Raw genomic sequence first — 21,468 nt, 5'->3', positions numbered from 1 at the left:
CCAGATCACTCCAAATTACCCCCAAATTTCCCAATGTATCCTGCTCCAAATAAACCCAGTTCAATTTCTCCCATTCAATAACTTTTGAATGACCTCAGATAAGGTCACTTTGAAATAATATTTCTCCAAATCCCTCCCCTAGCCAGTAGCCTGGGATACACACTCCAATTTACTTATCTCCTGAATTCATTACCTACCCAGAAACACTTAGGAGAGGAATCGGGACCATGCTTTAAATGCCCTAGCGATGCCTCTGCAGCCAAGTGCTTAAACACAAGGTTTGTACCTTGTTTGTAGGGAAAGGCTAGACAGAAATGTTTTTCTTCCTTTCTAGAACTTATCCAGTGAAGCTGAATGTCGGAAGATTTAGCACAGATAAAAGAAAGTACTTCTTCACACAGTGCCTAGTAAATATTATGGTATTCACTGCTACAGGAGGCAGGGCCACTAACTCGGATGGCTTTAAAATATTCTTAGACACATTCACAGAGGAAAGGGCTAAAATGACTACTAGCCATATTGGCTTATGCTCTGCTTCCATGGCTGGAGGCAGTAATATTTCTGATGTGCTCAGGCCCTGCTTTTCTTTCAGGTCTCAAAAACATAGCTGTATCCCAGCTATGCAGTGCTAAATTAAGAACATAAGAAGCACCTCGCTGGCTCACGCCAATGGGCCATCTATCCAGCCTCTGCTTGGAAGCTTCCCATTCCGGCATCTAGCTGGCTACCGTGAGAACAGGATGCTGTACTAGAGGTGCCAGTGGCCTGATCCACCACCCTCTTCTTGTGTTTTCATAAAAGGCAATGTCCCCTTGCCTTGTGGGTGGAGGGGAAAGAGGCTTAAGTGATACGGAGCTACATATATAGGCTTCCACACAAGGATGGTATGTATGCTGCAGGTTTGTTGGAACAAGGGAAAGCCACAAAATATAACCCTGGACAATTACAAGGCGCCCAGTTAACACGTCAACAGGCGATCAAGTGCTGGTGGCCTTACCCTGACAGTGACGATATTTGGGTGCTGGGCTTTCAAGATGGTGTTGATCTCCCTTAGAGAAGTAATGGGGAAACCTTCTTTCTCCTTCTCCATCTTCAGCCGCTTCAGCGCCACAATCTCATCTGGAAAGTATTTATTATTATTAGTATGATTATTAACTTACCTACTTATTTTGACCATTTATGCACCGCTTTGTTACTATAGTCTCTAAGCGGTGCCATTGCTGAAGAAACAACAAACCTGTTTTTTTGTCTTTCGCTCTGTACACCACTCCGTACGTTCCCTCCTCAATTCGGTTTAAACACTGAAATTCCTCAACGCTACGACAGCCCTAGAGAGTGAGTGAGAGAGAGAGAGAGAGAGAATAAAAGTTGCATATGTACACAATTTCTCTTAATTTTCAAATACTCTGCTTCTAGAAGTCAGGTGGAGGGGCAAGGAATTACGCAGGGCCACAAGACAATCCCTCTTAGGCCCTGTGATTCCAATCCTATTTTTCACATTCATGGGGACTAGAAACTTTAAAAAAGAAAGAAAGAAGAAAGAAATGGGGGTGAGGAGAGAGCCAATTCAAGCTCTATTCAAAGCACAGTATAAGAGCCAGGGCCATCTATCATACAACTATCCTGAGTGGAGCTGTGCTGATCTCTGGTTTGAGCTGGAATCTGATAAAAAAAAAAATCTCCCAACTCCAAGGAAATAAGACACTAGAAATAATATTTGATAGCAGGAGTATGCAGGAGCTTGAGAAAGACTCATAATTGAAACAAGCTAGTTACATGTGATCCATAGTCGCAGGATGGGGTGAGTGGGGGTTTTTTTGGTCATGTGGGATTTTGTCATGTTAATTTGTATTAGTTTGGGTCTCTTTATATTTGTGGTGTGGAGTATTGTTTTGAGGCTCTCGCAGACCCAGTTTGCATCCAGTGCCAAGCCAAACCATGGTTTAGTGTGAATGAGAAAGTATGCAGATACACTGAGCAAAAAATGTGAGTACTGTTCTCCTTCCCTCTGGTCCTCCTGCTGCTGCACTTACCCAGAGCAAAGCTATGGTTTTGCTTAGGGTCACATCTGAACCAGGCTTACAGTGGTACCTCGGGTTACATACGCTTCAGGTTACAGACTCCCCTAACCCAGAAATAGTACCTCGGGTTAAGAACTTTGCTTCAGGATGAGAACAGAAATTGTGCTCCGGCGGCGTGGCGGCAGTGGGAGGCCCCATTAGCTAAAGTGGTGCTTCAGGTTAAGAACATTTTCAAGTTAAGAACGGACCTCCAGAACAAATTAAGTATGTAACCAGAGGTACCACTGTATACTGCTTCTTTCCCAGACAAACAACACGCAGCAAACCAAGAACAAACCTTGCCTATGGCTTGTCTAGGGCAAGATAAACCATGAGCCCAGGCTTGGAAGTGATGTTAAGAAGAACCATGGCTTAGACCTGGGTAGCACAGTGGCAGCAGGGGTTGGGAAGGAGCGGAATGACTGTATTTTTCGATTCCAGCCAGTAGGCCAGACCCTTAGATCGCCCAATCCCAGTGGGCCATTGTAACAGGTGGGTACATGGAGTCTCTGTTCATTCGGAGGTCAGCAAAAGACACCACTGGCTTGGCCTGGCCCCTCCCCAGGAAGGCCACAGATCTATGGCGGCCCCCTAACCTGAAGGGCGGGTAGATACTTGGGCAACTCTTGCTTCAGCTCCACAGGTGATGACACAGGTGAGTCAGGAAGGTAATCGCCCTCCGTCATCGTGTTGGATTGCGGGGTCCCCTCGCCAGCGTCTTCTTCCTCTCCTTCGCTCCCCACGGAATCCCGGTCAAACCTTGACTCTGCAACTTCAAACATAAGAATCAAATCGTGGCAGGAAGCAGATGTTGGGGGATCCTCTCCCCCCTGAAGTTCAAAAGGAGAGTGTGAAGGAAACGTCCTGCTCTTGCCTCCGGCTCTCTGAGACAAACTGCCTCTGAGTGTGGAGCAGTGTTTCTCAACCTGTGGGTCCCGAGATATTGCTGGACTACAACTTCCATCATCCCTAGCCAGCATGGCCAGTGGTCAGGGATGATGGGAGTTGTAGTTCAACAACATCTGGGGACCCACAGGTTGAGAACCACTGGTGTGGAGGCTTCATTTCAATATGATTGATTGTATCTGAGTTGTAGATCCACTGAAATCAATGAACCTAAGTTACTCACTGCAAGTAGAACTAACATTAGACACTGTTCTCATGGCTATTTGATAGACCTATCCTTCCTGAAACCACCTGTTAACCATGTCTTGCGGGAGCAAGGTCCACAAGTTAAATTATATACTGCGTAAAGCTTCTCCGCCTTTTTGCCCTTCAAGAACCTGCAGCCAAATCAGGCCAGGATCTATGTTCAGCGGCTGCCAAATATTTGTATCTGTCAGGGAGGAGGAAGCTCCAGTTCAGGAGTGCAGAACTATTTTTTCAGCCTGAAACCCGAGTTAAATAAAAAATGGGCAGAGCATCAGTTGTGACTCTTGCCTTTGTACAGTACGCTACATTGGAATCATAGAACTGTAGGGCTGGAAGGGAGCCCAAGGCTCACCTAGTCCAAAACCCCTGGAATGCAAGAATCACAGATACATTCAAGTCATGCAAAAGCCAGAGATTTCTATACCCACGCAAGTACACCTCACAGTACACATTCAAAAGCAAGTTAATTTAACAGGAAACTAAAATATTACCTTAAAGATTACAAAATGAAACACCAGAAAGGAGGCCAGCTGCAGAATGCACATTTAATGCAGCAAAGTTAATTTTAAAAAGGTGTTGTGTGGGGAAGGGTGCGATCTGGCAAGAGTCTCAAGGGACAGAGAGGACTGGGGGCCGCATTTGAGGTTCCCTATACTTGCTTTAGCGACGCGGGTGGCGCTGTCGGTAAAAGCCTCAGCGCCTAGGGCTTGCCGATCGAAAGGTCGGCGGTTCGAATCCCCGCGGCGGGGTGCGCTCCCGCTGCTCGGTCCCAGCGCCTGCCAACCTAGCAGTTCGAAAGCACCCCCGGGTGCAAGTAGATAAATAGGGACCGCTTACTGGCGGGAAGGTAAACGGCGTTTCCGTGTGCTGCGCTGGCTCGCCAGATGCAGCTTGTCACGCTGGCCACGTGACCCGGAAGTGTCTGCGGACAGCGCTGGCCCCCGGCCTCTTGAGTGAGATGGGCGCACAACCCTAGAGTCTGTCAAGACTGGCCCGTACGGGCAGGGGTACCTTTACCTTTACCTTATACTTGCTTTAGACTGCAAACACGAGAACCTGCCTGGGGTGGGTGGGGGGAACCCTTAGTACGCAAACCGTATTTTTAGGAGGCGACTCCAAACCATCAGAGGATCACCAAGGCCATGCAACAAGCACAAGGAGAGAGAGATTACATAAAGCCACATTTCGCCATTTGCCTTCTTACCCACTGGGAGGTGGTCTCCGTTCTCCCGCTCTTCTTCTTCGCTCATTTCGTCTTCGCTCACCTCTTCTGCAAGGCCAAAAAGGGGAAAGAATGAGACAGGCTAGGAAGAAAATTTAACTTGATTGCTTTCATACCTCTGCGGGCAGGGGATGGCGCCATCTTGCTGGTCCTTTAATCACTGTATGGCGCTCTGTAACTTTTAGGCACTTTTAAGAGCTGGTGGCAGCGTCAGCCTATAAAACCCTTAACAACTTTAGACCTGACTTATCTCAAGGACCATAGGGGACACGGGTGGCGCTGTGGGTTAAACCACAGAGCCTAGGACTTGCCAATCAGAAGGTCAGCAGTTCGAATCCCCGCAACGGGGTGAGCTCCCGTTGCTCGGTCCCTGCTCCTGCCAAGCTAGCAGTTCAAAAGCACCTCAAAGTGCAAGTAGATAAATAGGTACCGCTCCGGAGGGAAGGTAAAAGGCGTTTCCGTGCGCTTCTCTGGTTCGCCAGAAGCACCTTAGTCATGCTGGCCACATGACCCGGAAGCTGTATGCCAGCTCCCTCGGCCAATAAAGTGAGATGAGCGCTGCAACCCCAGAGTCGGCCACAACTGGACCTAATGGTCAGGAGTCCCTTTACCTTTACCTATCTCAAGGACCATAGTCTTCCATAAGTTTCCTTTGAAGCTCAGCTCCAGATCCTGCAACCTCTAGAGCAGAGGCTGATGCCAAGTTCAATTAAGGACGTTTCTGCTGCGGCTCTTTATGGTTTCACACAGGGAACATTCCCAGCCCTGCCCTGGGGATGCCAGGGATTGAACCTGGGGACTTACGCAGATGCTCTGTCGCTGAACTATGGCCTTCTTCTGGTTGCAATGGTTAAAAAGAAATCGCACTACTAAAATGGGACTGTGGCTGAGTGATACAGCAGCGGTACAGCATGGAAAAGGTCCCAGATTCAAACAATGGCACTAGGTAGGGCCGCAAAAGACTGGTTTCATGAGTGGGCAATGTTTTTAGACCCATGGGCACAACTGGGTCTTTGAGTCAGTGCTGTGGGTGCCACTGTTAGGATTTTTATCACTCCGAGCTGCTCCAGCTGTACCAGTGAGTGGTAATAAGATTGTATACATCATGGGAGTGTCTGAGAGAGTGTGAGAAAGGAAGTCTGTATTATCTCTTCCTGAGTACTTTTGGAAGTTAGTTTCACTTCTGAGCGTGTTGCAGTTTCTGTACTGATGTTCAGAGAGCACAGACGTACTGACGGAGTCTCTGTATATAGACTGTAAATAAAGTAGTTTTAGAACTACGATTGAGTCTTTCTTCTGCTATGATATGCCAGAAGACTGGCGTGCTCTTTTCAGGAGAGGAGGGTCGCCTATTACCGGTCTCTCTGGACTGAGGGAGATTTACAGCCAGGGAGAACTACTGGAGAGACAGCCCGAAAACGTGGGAAGTTGGCAGCCATTCCCGGGCATTTTCCCAAGAGCCACCCCCTCTGCTCAGCTGCCCCAACCCTGAGAGGCAGAAAGTGTGTGCATGCGCATGCGCGCACTTCACTCTTCCAAAGATACCACAGTAGAAACACGAATGCTGCTGTGTGTTTGTGTGTGAGACCGACACTTACCAGCTGACTGCTCTGTCACTTCTTCAGAGTTGCTTCCTGTCTCCTCCTCCTCCTCTTCCTCCTCCTCTTCCTCTTCTTCTGACTCTTCGCTGCTGGACTCCTCCTCCTCTTCTTCTTCCTCCTCCTCCTCTTCCTCCTCTGAACCGGATCCAGATTCCCCTGAAGAAAGCAAACACAAAGATGAAAAAATGCAAAAAAAAACCCAACCTCAAACTGACCTCAACTCTTAAGCTAACTGCTATTGGCTCATTAAAGAACCCCTAAATTTACACCCCAGCGGTTACCTGAGGATGTTTCTGCTGAGCTGGTTTTTCTTTCGCTGTCACTGATGTCCTGTAGATCCGAAAGGGGGTCTCTCTCTTCTGGCTTTTCTTCTTTCACTGTTTTTCATTTTTAATTCAAAAAATTGGGAACAGGGTTGAGAAATCCCAATTCTCAAAAGTACTAAGGGATTCTACTTGTACAATCTTGCGGTTTTTCCCCCTGCCTTAAAAATCTAAAGCAGGGGTGAGGAACCCCATGACCACCCGAAAGCCGTTGGACTCCAATTCCCATCAGCCCCAGCAACAAACAAAGGGCCAACCCTCTCCCCTCCCTCTGCCTGGTCTGAAGAATGCAAGGAAAATGTCTGCCACCAAGTGGGCCAACCAAGTCAACATGCACAGAGTTGCCCTGGAAGGATGATCTATCTATCTATCTATCTATCTATCTATCTATCTATCTATCTATCTACAATGGCACCTCAGGTTACATACACTTCAGGTTACATACGCTTCAGGTTACAGACTCCACTAACCCAGAAATATTACCTTGGGTCAAGAACTTTGCTTCAGGATGAGAACAGAAATCGTGGGGCGTCAGCAGGAGGCCCCATTAGCTAAAGTGGTGCTTCGGGTTAAGAACAGTTTCAGGTTAAGAATGGACCTCTGAAACGAATTAAGTACTTAACCCGAGGTACCACTCTATCTATCTATCTATCTATCTATCTATCTATCTATCTATCTATCTATCTATCTATTTTTAATGCAGTATTTCAGTTTGTTAACTTTAAGCCACACGAAAACACTTGGAAATAATTTTAACATGGCATCCTTGTGTTTTGTTTACTAAATAAAAGCCAAGTAAACTGAATCACTGAGCTCAAATGATATACATGGAGTGGAAACTTTCCTACGGTCCCCAGGTTGTAGAACTCCCTCCCCACAGAGGTGTGTTTGGCCCCTTCAATATGCAGCTTCCAGAGGATGCTCAGCACTCAACTCCTTACCCTGGCTTTGGACACCTGAGGTGCATGTTCTTAGAATCCACCTTATTTTTATGATTGCAAATTTGTTTTTTTGAAAACAAAAACATTTTGAATGTTGTGCTTTAATTCTTGTAACCCACCCTGGGACTTTAGGTTGAAGGGTGGATAATAAATAAGTAGAAATAATTTTAAAATGCCGTATACTTTCGGCTAGCCCGATGGATTCCTCCCTGGCGCAAGGAAAACACATTTATGCCTTTTAAAAGTTACCTGGCTTTCGGATTTCTCCTTGTTCTAGCTTTTCTCTCTGTTGTCGTAGCGGGCTGCGGCTCCAGATCCTTACTTTCTCATTGTAGTCTTCTCTCACTGTCCTGTGGTGTGCTGAAACTGGTCAAGACAAGAAAAAAAAAATCTGTTTGTGAGTCCTGGACGGAAATCTCCGTTCTTACGCCATGGCAATTTGCTTCACGCAAACTTTGCAGCTCTAGCGAAATGAGAATTGCTTCCCTGCCTATCAGTAGTACACTGGCACATTCGAATAAGAAGCAATGTTTAATTACGGTTCAACCTTCCTTAAGTTTGAAAATGCACCTCAGTGATGGGCTGTTAGGGTCAGACAGACATGGCTTTAAAATCAATCAGAAGACTCTTACGACCACTCCAATAAAACATAAAAAATAGGTACCAAGAATCAATTATTTATGATAGCAGGGAACAACTATTTCAGAAATCTATATACAACTTGATGTGGGGAGGGGGACACCAGGAAATAGCTAGACATGGAAGGTATCCAGAGTCTACACAAGGATGAACTCTGGCTAAGTGGCAGAATATTTGCTTTGCACGCAGAAGGTCCCAGGTTCATTCCTTGGCATCTCCAGGTAGAGATGGACAGAAATCCTGGCGCTGCTGCCAGTTAGGGTAGACAATACTGAGGTAGATGTACCAAAGTTCTAACTCAGTGTAAGACCGCTACCTAGATAACCTCCTTGCTAACAAATCTGGGTGAAACAAGTCAAGATCAGAAGGTGCAACCAAAGGTCAGGACTTCACCTGTTTTGAGTGCAGAAGGTGCCATGTTCAAACCCCACCACCTCCAGGTTAGGGGTGGGACAGAGGCCCTCTCTGAAATTCTGGAGAGCTACTGCCAGTCAGTGCAGACAATACTGAGCTAGATGGACTAATGATCTGAGTCAGTATAAGCCAGCTTCCTATGTGGAACTCGCAATATCATGTTGCAAATGTGGAATGGTACTGTTCAGTATTTCAGCCCATCCATTTCATCTCACATACCGTTTTCCAGCCCCGGTCAGTCAGCATTCCACGCCCACCAAGCATGCTCAGTTCTCATTGTCCAAACTGCAGCTCCCCCCCCATGAAACAGCTCTCCTAGGCCACCTGCGGCCCATGCTGCTTGCTCATTCACCTGCCTGCCATTCTGTTGTCATGCTATTGACATAGCCTACTGGGGGCTATGATGACAGCATGAAGACAGACTTACATTTTTATACATATAAGAAGATATACCCACTTGCAAACCTTGGGGTTCTCCCTAGCCTGCAGCTGCCTCCCTCTCCTGCACAGACAGCACCATTTTTGCTACATAATCAGTGGCACTGACAACCTGTACTTCGGAAACAAGAGAGGATAGTGACTTCCTGGGCACCTATGAGGTCTCACAAATCACAGGTCTCTTACCCTTTGCCCGTTTCCCTCAAACTCAGTATTTCCAGAAGATTAAGAGGGTGGCAGTGGGACAAAGACTTGTATGTCACAGTTGGAAGGATAAACATTCACCATCCATTACTCAACAGTCTGGAGATCTTACTTAACTATCTCCATTTTAATGTATACAATCATCAATCCTGTTTGGATATCTGTTTCAACATCCAGACTCATTGCATTTATATATGTGGTTTTTTAAGTAGGATTGATGCATGATTATTAATGCGACCTGACATTTCTTTCCCTTTTCTTTCAGATATATTTGCAATAAAATATATACAGACAGATAAGCGCGCACACACACACACACACACACACACACTACTGGCCCCGTACTCAAAGTTTCCCAGGATTCTAAAGAACAAAAAAAAAAAAAAAACCATGGTAGTTTTCAAATCAGTGGTTAAAAGTAGTGGTTCTGAAAGGTTCAGTGCCCAATCTTGACTCAAAATGGCATCCATTTTGTGTAGCCAAACACAGACAATAACCTGCTCCTTGATCTCAGGAACCATCATGCAAAAATTTGGCTATGATACCTTAAAAGTGATGCAAATGCACAGCGAACGAACAACCTTCAAAAATATATATTAAAAAAGAGATTAATCTACAGTTGTTATTAGGTTGCTAAATATGAGTTCACACCATGTTAGGGTCCATTTAGACCCCAATACCTCAGTTTCCCCATGTGTCACACCCAAAATCACAGCAGGAGCTAGCACTGAGACACAGCAACAATACACCAGCTAACTTTAAGAGACTATGTGGAACAGGAAATGACATCGGGGGTGGGGTGGGGTGGGAGAGTTTTACATATTTTGAATACCCATTTGGAAATTTAAATGTGGAGGATTTAAAAAAATACAAATTATCGTGGAGGGTAGAGAAGGGAGGACTTAATGCAATCCAAACACTCTATTCCAACCCCCAACCCCCAATTTTAGCTAATCACTCCCCACCCCCAAGCTTTCTACAAAATAAAGAGAGTACTGGGGGGCTAACGAAAAAGGTTAAGCATGCCCTGTAGTTTGAGCACCAGGAAGAGGAACCTCCACCACCGCAAACCTTCTGCTTATTGTAAGACCACTGCATAACCAGCAAAGGAGCAGCCATGCTTCAGGGTTATTTTGCTCTCCTGCTTCTGATAACCACAGGAGCGTCTACAGAGCACAGCGCTTCTGCATCCAACCATACTGAAGCTGTTTTTGGCAATGCCTTGAGCTCCCATGTTCTACCCACACACTTCCAAGCCTATCTTGGCAGCAGCAAAGGCTATAAACTCTTTTTCTCTTTTAAAACGAGAAAGTGGAGATTCCTGGAAAGCGGCAATTCGGCAGCCAGAATCAAAGCCCATGCCCTTGTGCCCTGAGACAAAAACCACAATGTTATGCTTGCAGAAGGTCCCAGGTCCAACCCCTGGTTTCTCCAGGCAAGGCTGGAAAAAAGGACTTGCGTCTGAAACCCTGCAGACCCCTGCAAGCCAGTGCAGAAACCACTGAGTTAGATGCACTCAGTACAAGGAAGCTTACTATGCTCCTATTTAAATTGGCTCTTTATTCAGAAACATGAGGACTGGAACCCTGCTTTTATTTTTAGGGGAAACATTGTAGCTCGGTGGCAGAGCAGTTTCAACACCCCAGCATCTCCAGGCAGGGCTGGGAGAGATTCATACCTGAAACCCTGGAGAGCTACTGCCAGTCAGGGTAGACCACTGTGCTGGTCTCCAGCTGTTTTGGGACTACAATTCCCATCATTCCTGACCACTGGTCCTGCTGGATAGGGAGGATGGGAGTTGGAGTCCAAAAACAACTGGAGACCAAAGTTTGGAAAACAGTGGTGTAGATAATACTGAGCGAGCTGGACCAATGGTGTGACTCAGGAGAACACAGCTTCCTATGTTCCTAGGTCTTAGGAGAAGGGCTGCTGTTCAGCAGCAGAGCATCCGTTTTGCATTAGAAGGTCCTGGGTTTGATCCCCCATCGTGTCCAGGTGGAGTTTCCTGGAACCCCGGAAAGCTGATGCCAATGGAAAGTCAATTAAGAGGCAGTAATGAGCTTGATGTCCCAAGAACCTGATGTGGCGTAAGACAGCCTCCTTTGCCTGACATCCAGGAGCACATCTGTGTCAAAGGTTTTCACGGCATAAACGTCATAGACGAAATAAACACACGACCCGTACCCGCAAGGAAATAAGGCTTCCCTCGCCCCGTTCCGCCCCCACCTCTGAGCTACTTACTCTCTCGTCTGGCCTCCCGTTCTTTACGCCTCTCCTCCGCTCGCCTCTCCCGTTCCTTGATCTCCCGCTGCTCTTTCTGCTGCTCTCTCATTTTCCTCTCTCGCTCCCTCTTCCGCTCAAGCTGCTCCAGGCGGTCCCTACGAAGGGTTTCATCAGGCGCCCGTGTTATTTTATCGAATTGGTTTTCGTTTCTTTTAATTAACAATTTTGAATTATATGGTCTCTTTCGCTGCATTCCCTCTAGAAAGATTAGCAATATTTATTTTAAGAGCGTAGCTTCTGGCATTTGCACAAAGGCCGAATCTCCCTTATCAAGAGAGGTTTTGCTTAGCCAAGTCAGCACCAACACAAATCAGGATGTTAAGATATTTATTGACTGCCCACCCACCTACCCTGCTTTGGACCCTCCTCAAATTCGAAAGAGAGACCCCTCTTGGGAGGACAGTGACTACCAACATCCCCTCTGGCTCATGTTTCTGGCAACAGTACCACGGACGTAGTACAACTGCAGTGGGGAACCTTTCTCAGTCTGAGGGCCGCATTTCATTCTCGGCAACATTCTGGGGGCCACATGCCTGTGGTGGGTGGAGCCAGAGGCAAAAGCGGGCAGAGCAATAGGTGTGAATTTCACCTTCCTTCAGCAAGCGAGTTTCTACATTACACTCTTTATCCTTGTGTTCCAGGAAAGCCAGAGGCATTATCAGAATTCAACCAAAACCAAACACTTAAGGAGAGGCGGTGGCCTGGGGAAGAGTCCCGAGGGGAAGATAAGAGAGGTCAGATGTTCTCCATCCCTGTAACACATAGCTGAATCCAGTATTAGCCCTACTCAGAGCAGATGCACTGAAATTAAGGGGCCCAAGTCAGCCACATGGACTGATTTCAAAGGATCTGCTTGGACCAGGGCGGACCTTGGATACAGCCCACAATTCCTTAACCATGCGCTTGATCTAGTGCCCAAATGTTCTCTCTTAAGGGGAAGGCATTGTAACATTGCTTTATGGGCTAGTAGGAGATTTGAGGCCTCCACGTTGGAGAATTTTGTAGGGGAGGGATCACAGACCTTGGTGGCACAGGACCTGCTTTAGATGCAGAAGGTCCCCAGTTCAATTCCAGGTATTCCCAGTTAAACAGCAGGTAGCCGCGGATGGGAAGGACCTCTCTTTGTCCAAGATCATGGAGAACATCTGTCAGTTGTAGCAGACCAGGAATGGGGAGGCGCTCTGTCTAGATGCTGCTGGACTCCAACTCACACCTTCCCTGTCCATTGGCCATGCTGGCAGGGCTGATGGGAGTTGGAGTCCAACAGTAGCTGGAGGGACAAAGGTTCCCCATCACCCAAGCAGGCAATATTAGGCAAGGCAGACAAATAGTCTGAACGAGTGCTAAGACAGCTTTTGTGTTCCTGTGTACTTATCTGATGCCCACTGGGGTGAATCAGATATGCAGGATTAAGATGTGTGAAATGCATGGTCCATTTCTTAAGTTGTAAAATCCCTCATATTAGAGGTGGTTTTCTGAATGTTGGTTCAAATCTCTACTGTACATTCCTTACCAAGCTCACATATCAATTGCGTCCATAGGGCTACAGGACTCCTCCATAGGTGGTAGGTGCAGAATGTCTTTCTTTAGCTAGATTTCTGCACAAGGAGCAACTCTTAACCCCAGCTCCACCCATCGCTCAACAGGCACACTCAAGTTAGATGCCCAAACCATGGCTTCTGATGCCTGATATAGAAGGCCGAACTTGCGTAACCTCAGCTTATTAGGTCTCTCAATCAATTAAAAGCTATGTTCAGATTTCACAAAGAGCTATGATTTGGAGCCTAGCCGTTACCCTCAACATGCCCCCCAACCCTTTCCTCTCCCTGTCACAGCAGCTAAGAGGTTACGAGCTCCCTGCTCTCCTCCCACTATGCAGCTGGGAGGACTCTGTCAGCTTGTGCTTTTGGTTAAGTGCAACTTGCCATGCCACCCACACCAGGAACTGTGGTTTGCATTAAGTATGACTCCTTTCAACAAGCCAGCTTCAGAAACCATGGTTTGATGGTGGCTTGTTTTTAAACCAACCGCAGTCAATGTCAATCACAAATGACAAGACCAACTATGCTGAACTACAAGTGGGTGTGAAAGCTTTCAAACTCATCCTCCCAGCCACAGAGGAGGAGAGAGGGTGTGAGCCCAGGGGGCCGTTAGGCTTTGTCCATGTCCTGCTAAGTCAGGAGTAGCTAACCTGTGGTCCTGCATCTTCTTTTTGATTCATTACAGTAATACAGCAGAGCCAATGCATTCTCAAAAAGTAGAAGTGTGCATTTTGCTCTCAGCCAAACCAATAAGTTTGCTTCCATGGTCTAGTTCAGCTTTTCTGGGGAGCTCTCCATGACCCCAAATCAACAACTGGGAGCTGCATCAAACTTTATTCAACTACATCTCTAGTTTCTGCAATGTTACCAAGCACTGTCCACCCAATTTTTTAAAAAACCACTCATCACAGTGATCCTATGTTTGCATTACAAGAAAAAAGGTAGAGTCCCAGGAAACTAAATTCTTAAGTCAACAGCACAGTCTGTAGCTTTTTTTTGGAACTGTTGCCTATGCGGCATCATGGAAATAATACCACATTCCAATAGCCCACACCTTTGCTTACACGGTTAAACCAGTTACGTGCTTGATTTACACTGTTAAGCAAATTGCCACATCTCTGCAGTTCTTGTGATCACGGCACGCAGACAGCTATTTAGTGGCAGGTGATGTAAGCACAGAATCAAAGGAGCAGATGTACAGCTGTTAGACTGATTGCATAATGTCCCTAAGAAGTTGGTTCTGGGGAGGAAATGCTGGATTTTGGGCTCCGGGGCCAGGGGGGAATTTACCTCTCTCTCCGGGAATGCTCCCTAGCCAATTCCCTCCTTTTCTGCCTCTCCCATTCACGGCGGGCCTTATCCTGCTCTTCACGGTGCCTTTTCCTACGTTCATGCTCGCGCTCCTTCTCTTTCACCCTAGCATGCTTCCCTAATAATAGAGATACAAAAAAAAAAGGCCAAACTGTTACCCCCCCTCCCAAACAGCATTCGGAAGTCGTAAAATGAGCAATGGAACCAGATGAAAAAGAGAAGGAGAGAGAAACACAGATTATGAAAGAATCATTTCTCTTGGCACTCTGCTAAAACAAAAAACAACCACAAGCCACCATGGCTAAAATTAGCCATCAGGTTAAAGGGCTTTTTAAAATTAAAGCTGACTTCCACAAACGTTGGAAATTCTCCCTTCCTTGAGACTTTGTAGCTGGCACTATTAACAATATTACTCTACTGTGTGTCACAGTAAAAGCTACCCTGGCTCCGAGCTCTCACCTGAGAACATAAGAAGCTTCTTGATGGGTTAAAATGCGCATGGTCCAGCATTCTCCTCATGGATGCCAGTGACCAGAAGGTACCAGGTGGCCTATTAGCCAGCAGACAACTGATAGACCCAAGGTGCGTTCTCAGTCGACATACAGCAATGGTGAGGCCTAAAAGACCCAGTGCCCCACATGGACTGAGCTGACACCCTGAAGTATGCTGGGGGTGTCTCAGCAGACAACCTTACATGGGGAGGGTCAGCTCATATATTCAACTGCTTGCCATAGGCAACCAGGGATTCCATGCAGGTGAGTGAGTGCTCTGGGAGAGGAGGGACAGAGCGCATCAGCCCCTCCGCTTGGTTCCCAGGCTAGTTGCATAGGAAGGAAAGTCTCTTCCTCCACAACCTGCATGGAAATGCAGAGGGAAAAGGAATGGCTCAGTAGAAGCCACAGCTTTTTTAAACTACCCTGTTAAGAATCCTCTGCATTTCCATGTTCCATGAAAGGTGGAGATGGAAACAGAGGCTATTAGCCTCTAAGATGAGAAGGTCCACCGTGTATAGCTCATTGGTTAGCCCAACATAATGGGGTGTGGTCAAAAGTAGGAGCGGTCACCTGATGAGCAATTGAGCCAATGGCTGAAGAACTTCCCTTACCACTGCCAGTAAAAATTGCTGAGTTCTTAAAGGGCCAGCAAAAATAATTCTTGAGGGCCAGATCAGAATCTCGAACTGTAAGTTAGCTAGCTGCGCTCTAAGTGGGCTGGGGTGGGGTGGGAAGCCTGCTGGCTACTAAACTTTGTGGGTGTATATATAAGGCTGCCTTAACTGAACTCATCATTGTGTGATGGGTTCCAGAGACCAACCCTCTTCCAAGGACACCAGAGGTTAGGAGACACTGAGGAGGAAATGCTAAGAAGCGACCTGAGTACCTTCTGCCGAATGACTGCGATGACGCCGCTTCTCTTTCCTCTTCTCGTCTTTTCTGTGGTGTGCCCTCTCTTTCCGTGACATTTGCTGGGGGGGTTTGATTGCCAGGGAGTCGTCCTCTTCTCCCCTGAAGTCCACAACAATGGGGGGGGGGGGAGAATGGGAAAAGGATCGTGTGTATGCAGAAGAAGAGTTCATTCATTTACTGTCGTCTATCAGGAGTCACTGCGCCTGGCAACAGCAGCCTGAGAGATGGGACAGTGGCAACTGAAACCAGCTGCTCATTGGCTTCTTCCCTCCCCTGAATCGCTTCTATTCAAGCTGGTCATCACTATGTCACTTTAAAAGTACATGCCCAGGGTTGCTTATTTTAACCCTCCCCACCTTGTTTTCACCATGCAAGCTGCAGAGCAAAGACTTTTAATCTGTGCACAGTGCTTAGTAAAACACAGCTGTTTAAAAATGAGAAATGAAGTATACCACACTGCAACAGTATCGCAATCGTGGAAGGCAGAGGTGATGGTCCCAAAGACGATGACAGGGAAGACTGCCAATGAAGCAAAGCCAGCTGCAAAGGGAAGCTGGAACTAGAACCTGCCAGCCTACTAATTCAGGTGCAGCCCATCGTAACGGCCACATCTCTGTAGACCAGAAGTCTCCAGATGTTGCTGAACTCCCATCAGTCCCAGCCAGAATGGCCAATGGTCAGGGATGGTGAGAGTTGCAGTCCAACATCTGGAAAGGTCACAAGCTCCCCATCCCTAAGGTAGACCATCACTTGCCTTTATTGCTCCCAGCTACCACCATCACAAATCTACCTTCTTTCAATGCAGGGGAAAGGAATCTGTGGCCCTCCAGATATTGCTAGCCTCCAACCTCCATCCGGCCTGGTGTTCAAAGATGATAGGGGTTGCAGTCCAAGAATATCTGGAAGGGTTCCAGACCCCCATACACATTCCTATCATATGGCAAGTGTGAGTAATTGTAATTAAACCGTGTGTGTGTGTGTGTGTGTGTGTGTGTGAGAGAGAGAGAGAGAGAGAGAGAGAGAGAGAGAGAGTATAACCCTCCCTCTGCTAGCGGCTTTCCTACCGGTCTTCCATAGAGTCTTCCCTCCTGTAAGGTGAATTCCGGATAGTTATCTCCATGCGGTGATCTCTCAGCTCTCCCTCTTCAAGGGAATCGCGCTTCGAGTCCCGATCATCAGACTACGACGATAGGGGGAAACACACATTTTGGCTTTCAGAAATTGTGCATAGTAAAAGATTATTCTTAGTTTTACCTCCAAAAACTTTGTTACCCGATCACAGCAGAAGCACAGAGCTTGTTGTGCTATTGGAAAGAACACAGACATTTAAACAGGGGAAACCTATTTGTGTGCTATATTCACTTCAAAGGCAGGGGGGAGGGAATCCCAGGATGCTACTTGACGTTTCTTTTGACGGAATGTTTCATACAAATATTCCAGGGAACTTTGGACAAATGGGTAGAACCAAAGTATAGTGGGGAAAGAAGAACATGCAGGCACTTTCACCTCTGGGGACCAGTGCACATAAGTAGGATGCCACCATAATCCAACAGGTTTTTATTTACAACCTGGGTAGTGTCATGCTGCTGCTGTGGACAATTATTTTGAACCCTCCAATTCACTTTCTTTCTGGAAGCAAGAGTTAATTGGCTGCTGCATGTGCACGTTTGTGAACAAGCTAATGAGTATGATGTGGGGGGTGGTAAGTGAATGTGGAAGTTCTTTTGCAATAATTTTGCCAGGCGGAACACTGTGTTTTTATCTTGTGTTTGTATATGGGAAATGCATCCAGAAGACAAAAATGTATCAAGGAGTTAGTGATTTCACATGGTTACCCTCCCTGCCTCTGTTCCTTCCCCCTCCCTCGCTCTTGTTAAGTTTTTCGATGGTGCGAGAACAGTCTTTAATGTCCTGAGAAAGTTGGGAGGAGGTGAAGCCCCTCCCCCACAGCTGCCTTAATCAGCTGTGGAGGATAGTGCTGAGTACCTTCTTCGATGTTGGACATTGTTTTGAGAAAGTAAGGCAATGGGAGAGGGTGGCTAATGGATGATCTGCACGTATTCAGTCTTGGATGCCACACAGGCTATCTATTAAATTGGACGGTTTGGGCAGAGTTTCTTTGAAGCTCGTGCATGAACTGATCGGCTGCAGGGCCATGCAAACAGAGGCTACCTGGGGGAGTCGCATTGCTGCTTCTTGAGGGCTTCCTACTCACTTGTGTATTTTGTATTGCTTCTGAATCTCATTTTAAAAGAACCACCTTGCCTTTGGCAAGACAATTTGGTTCTGTGAACCGCCCTAATATCTTGTGATGAAGAGCGGTATATAAATGTAATAAACAACACCACCACCACTGAGGTTTGCAAAAGTACAAACCTGCTGTACCTGGAAGTGGGTGGGGAGAGTGCAGCTGAATGGGACACAGCTGCGGGCAGCCTGAGGAAGTATCATCCCCCTTGGGCCTGCCCATAAAAAGCAAGTCTAGAGTAAGAGAATAGGGTGACGTCTTCTGTTTGCAGGAACTCTTCTTGTTATGATACTTTTGTGGTTGAGCTGAGTGTTTGGACCCTGGGTGAGAACCCGGAGGGTGTGGCAGGAGGAAAACGAACTGATGTATAGGTATATGTAACATTTTTATATGCAACTGTGTATTTTTGTAATAGTTTAAGTTGCCTGTTGTTGCTTCAGTTTTCTGTACCCCGCTTAGAGATCCTTTTAATTTATTAGGCAGTATAGAAATTAAATAATAACATAAAAATAATCAAAAGAATATTTAGGAGGAACCCGCCCTCCCGAGGAGATTACGGTTATTACATGCCCTTCACCAGCAAGTCCCGGAGCAGGTTACAACAAGCTATAGAACGCTCTCTCTCTAATTAAAGGTGGGGGAGCAAAGTTTGGGTAGTTTTCTAAACTGCACAATGTCAGCATGAGAGTGGTACTCGACTAGCACAAAGGACTTTCACCAGACATGCAATCCTATGTGTGCGCACTTGGAAGCAAGTCTCAGTTACTTCAAGCAGGTGTGCACAGGACTGCAGCCTGAGAACACCAGAAGAAGCTTTGTTCTAATTAGAGAGGGGGGAAGAAAATGAGGGGAAAGAAAACATACTCTTATAGGCACTGGCTCTAGAAGGGCAGCTTACATTTTTGAGGCGCTTTATGTCTGCTTTCTCCTCTTGCTCTTTGCGACGTTTCTTCTCCTGAAGAATTTCATCTAACGTTTTCACTTTCCAAGATTCCTTTTCATCACCCATTTGTGTTTAAAAAGGCACTAAAAGAAAAGACAACCATCAAATGAGGCTGCTGCTACCCTATCACAGACCTGGCTGTCCACATTTTAATAACGCCGAGATTAAAACTACCGTTAAGGTACTCTGCCTGCAGCCACCTCTGAAAAGCACTTGGAAACTATAATTAGCCCAAAACAAACAGGCCAGTTTGCTAGCTGGGTTGGCATCATGAAAAACATCTACTATATATTTCAGAAAGTTGCTCGTCTGCTGCCTATGCATTTGGACACTTCCTAAGATATTGCAACAAAACTTTTGAATGAGCTCAAAGAGCAAATTTTTGTCTATGTTTGGATACAAGGCCATTTGAAATCAAATGGTGGACCGAACCATTAAAAACTGCACTGATTTCAATGACTGGTTTCAACAATGTACTGGTTTTGGGTTGTTTATACACAATTTCCAAGCAACGCTGGGTACGAGGCTGCTAGTATAATGTAACTACAGCATTCATTTATTAATAGGGTCACTGAAAGCTTCCTTGGAGCACATCAGTCACCCGATTCTCCTATCTCAGCTATTGTCTCCTTTGAACAGCTCTCTAGCCTCTCAGGAAGAGACAGGTTTCTTCCATCACCTGATACCTAATTATTTAAACTCAGACACCGGGAATTTTTGGCCCTGCAGGCACTGCTGAACATCAGCCCTAGAAAACACAGCCAATAGCCAGGGATGATGGGTGTTGTAGTTCAACAACATCCGTAGGACCAAAGGATTCCAACACATGTTATAATAGGAAGGACAAAGGTTTAAACCTGGGGCTTTTCGAATGTGACGCACGCAGCCCCCACTCCTTCAGGATGTTTCCTCCCCATATATCATTGACTGGTGGGCAACAGCCTCCACAAGCAGTTTGCCCCAAATGCACCATTGTTAAAGGTACAGTGGTACCTCGGGTTACATACACTTCAGGTTACAGACTCCGCTAACCCAGAAATAGTACCTTGGGTTAAGAACTTTGCTTCAGGATGAGAACAGAAATCGTGCTCCAGCAGCGCAGCAGCAGCAGGAGGCCCTATTAGCTAAAGTGGTGCTTCAGGTTAAGAGCAATTTCAGGTTAAATACGGACCTCCAGAACGAATTAAGTACTTAACCCGAGGTACCACTGCATTCAGAAGGCATAGCCCCTGCACAGCTGTACTAGAGCTAGGAACTTCAGCAGGTGCAGCGACCATGAACAGAAGTTCCTTTAAAGTAAAAGCTCACAGTCCACAAGCTAGCCTTTGAATTTTGCAGACTTACACACACACCCCCCAAAAAAATCAACCCATACAGCATCGTGTTTGTAGTGACGGCACAGGGCAGGACCAGGAAGACCAAAACCTCGAATTGGGGTGGATGTTATTGTTTGGTTTTGTCATTGTGGCCATGCCCTTTCGCGTTTTTACATTGTAAACCGCAATTTGACCCTTGGCGAAGGGGGGGTGTACATAAATTTAATAAATAAATAAATAACGGTAGATAAATAAAACACCCGCTCAGCCAAGAGCTCCGGACTTGAATGAAGTGAACAGAACTTGAATGAAGTGGGACGGGGTTGGACAGAGAAAGAAGTTCCGAGCGTCTTGGGGGGAAAGCCAGGAAGAAAATCTCCAAATCCTAGTAAAATAAGGAGAGCTCGAGAGGGCGCCTCACCACCACCCGCTACAAGGGAGGCCTAGCCCCACAACACGCCACCCCGGCAAGGCAGGCCGCCCTACCACGGCCCACCTTCCCCGCCACAGGAAACTCCGCTTCCCTCCCCTCTGAAACCCGGCCCCCGGCCCCGGGGGAGCGGGGAAGGGAAGGCGGCCCACCGCAGCTGCAGCCTCCCCGCCTTCGACCCTCCCTTACCTTCCCAGTCGCCCCTACCGCCACCGCCTCCACGACCCACTTGCCGGGGATGCAGTGCCCGGAAGCGCGACGCGTGGCGCACGCATTTCTTCCGGCGCGGGTCCGTTACGTCACCGGAAAGGGGGAAGTTCCCGGCCCGGCCCGGGGACAGTTAAAGGGAGAGGCCCATCCGCTTGTGGACGTTCGCAGAACGTCAGCCGGAAGCCCATAGACTTTCGAATAGACCTATGAGGGGGTAACGTACTTCTGGGTCCACTAAGCCTCCCAGCTCCAAGACGGAAATCAAGCGTTTTCTTGTGGACATCAATGCACAATATAGACATGCATAAAGTGTGGACTTAGAAAGGCTCCCTAACTTCCAGGGTGTTGTTTTTTTATGGCTCCCCACTCCAAAAAAAACCACCCCCAGCTGTGGAATTAAGGGAGAAGTGCCCACGAAAATCAATGGATAAAATGGTATTGTTGTTGTTTAGTCGTTGAGTCGTGTCCGACTCTTCGTGACCCAATGGACCAGAGCATGCCAGGCACTTCTGTCTCCCACTGCCTCCCGCAGTTTGGTCAAACTCATGCTGGTAGCTTTGAGAACACTGTCCAACCATCTCGTCCTCTGTCGCCCCCTTCTCCTTGTCTTTCCCAACATCAGGGTCTTTTCCAGGGAGTCTTCTCTTCTCATGAGGTGGCCAAAGTATTGGAGCCTCAGCTTCACAATCTGTCCTTCCAGTGAGCACTCAGGGCTGATTTCCTTAAGAATGGATGCGTTTGATCTTCTTGCAGTCCATGGGACTCTCAAGAGTCTCCTCCAGCACC

At 47.0% G+C, this 21,468-nt stretch overlaps 1 protein-coding gene across 7 annotated transcripts in view; it reads right to left on the bottom strand.

The window, feature by feature from the left end:
• Positions 1-21,468, bottom strand: part of LOC114602539 (cyclin-dependent kinase 11B) — a 143,125-nt gene that overhangs the window by 11,723 nt on the left and 109,934 nt on the right. For 2 of the 7 annotated variants that reach the window (XR_013393577.1, XM_028740893.2), the window contains exons 1-13: positions 20,662-20,812; positions 18,682-18,809; positions 16,600-16,715; positions 15,510-15,634; positions 14,109-14,247; positions 11,236-11,372; positions 7,549-7,665; positions 6,317-6,412; positions 6,033-6,191; positions 4,417-4,482; positions 2,657-2,832; positions 1,238-1,328; positions 998-1,119 (exon numbers count right to left, since the gene is read on the bottom strand). Coding sequence is in view for 6 of the 7 variants with exons in the window: in XM_028740893.2 (XP_028596726.1) it covers positions 998-1,119; positions 1,238-1,328; positions 2,657-2,832; positions 4,417-4,482; positions 6,033-6,191; positions 6,317-6,412; positions 7,549-7,665; positions 11,236-11,372; positions 14,109-14,247; positions 15,510-15,634; positions 16,600-16,715; positions 18,682-18,792 (1,455 nt within the window). In the remaining variant the exon portion in view is untranslated. Of the gene's footprint in view, positions 1-997; positions 1,120-1,237; positions 1,329-2,656; positions 2,833-4,416; positions 4,483-6,032; positions 6,192-6,316; positions 6,413-7,548; positions 7,666-11,235; positions 11,373-14,108; positions 14,248-15,509; positions 15,635-16,599; positions 16,716-18,681; positions 18,812-20,661; positions 20,813-21,468 lie in introns of those variants that run through there. The other 5 variants (XM_077931336.1, XM_077931335.1, XM_028740888.2 and 2 more) reach the window with 5 other exon arrangements.

The sequence above is a fragment of the Podarcis muralis genome, chromosome 7 (genome assembly GCF_964188315.1).
Source record: "Podarcis muralis chromosome 7, rPodMur119.hap1.1, whole genome shotgun sequence".
NCBI lineage: Eukaryota > Metazoa > Chordata > Lepidosauria > Squamata > Lacertidae > Podarcis > Podarcis muralis.
The sequence above is the reverse complement of the archived record's forward strand: the minus strand, read 5'-3'. Positions and strand labels throughout refer to the sequence as shown.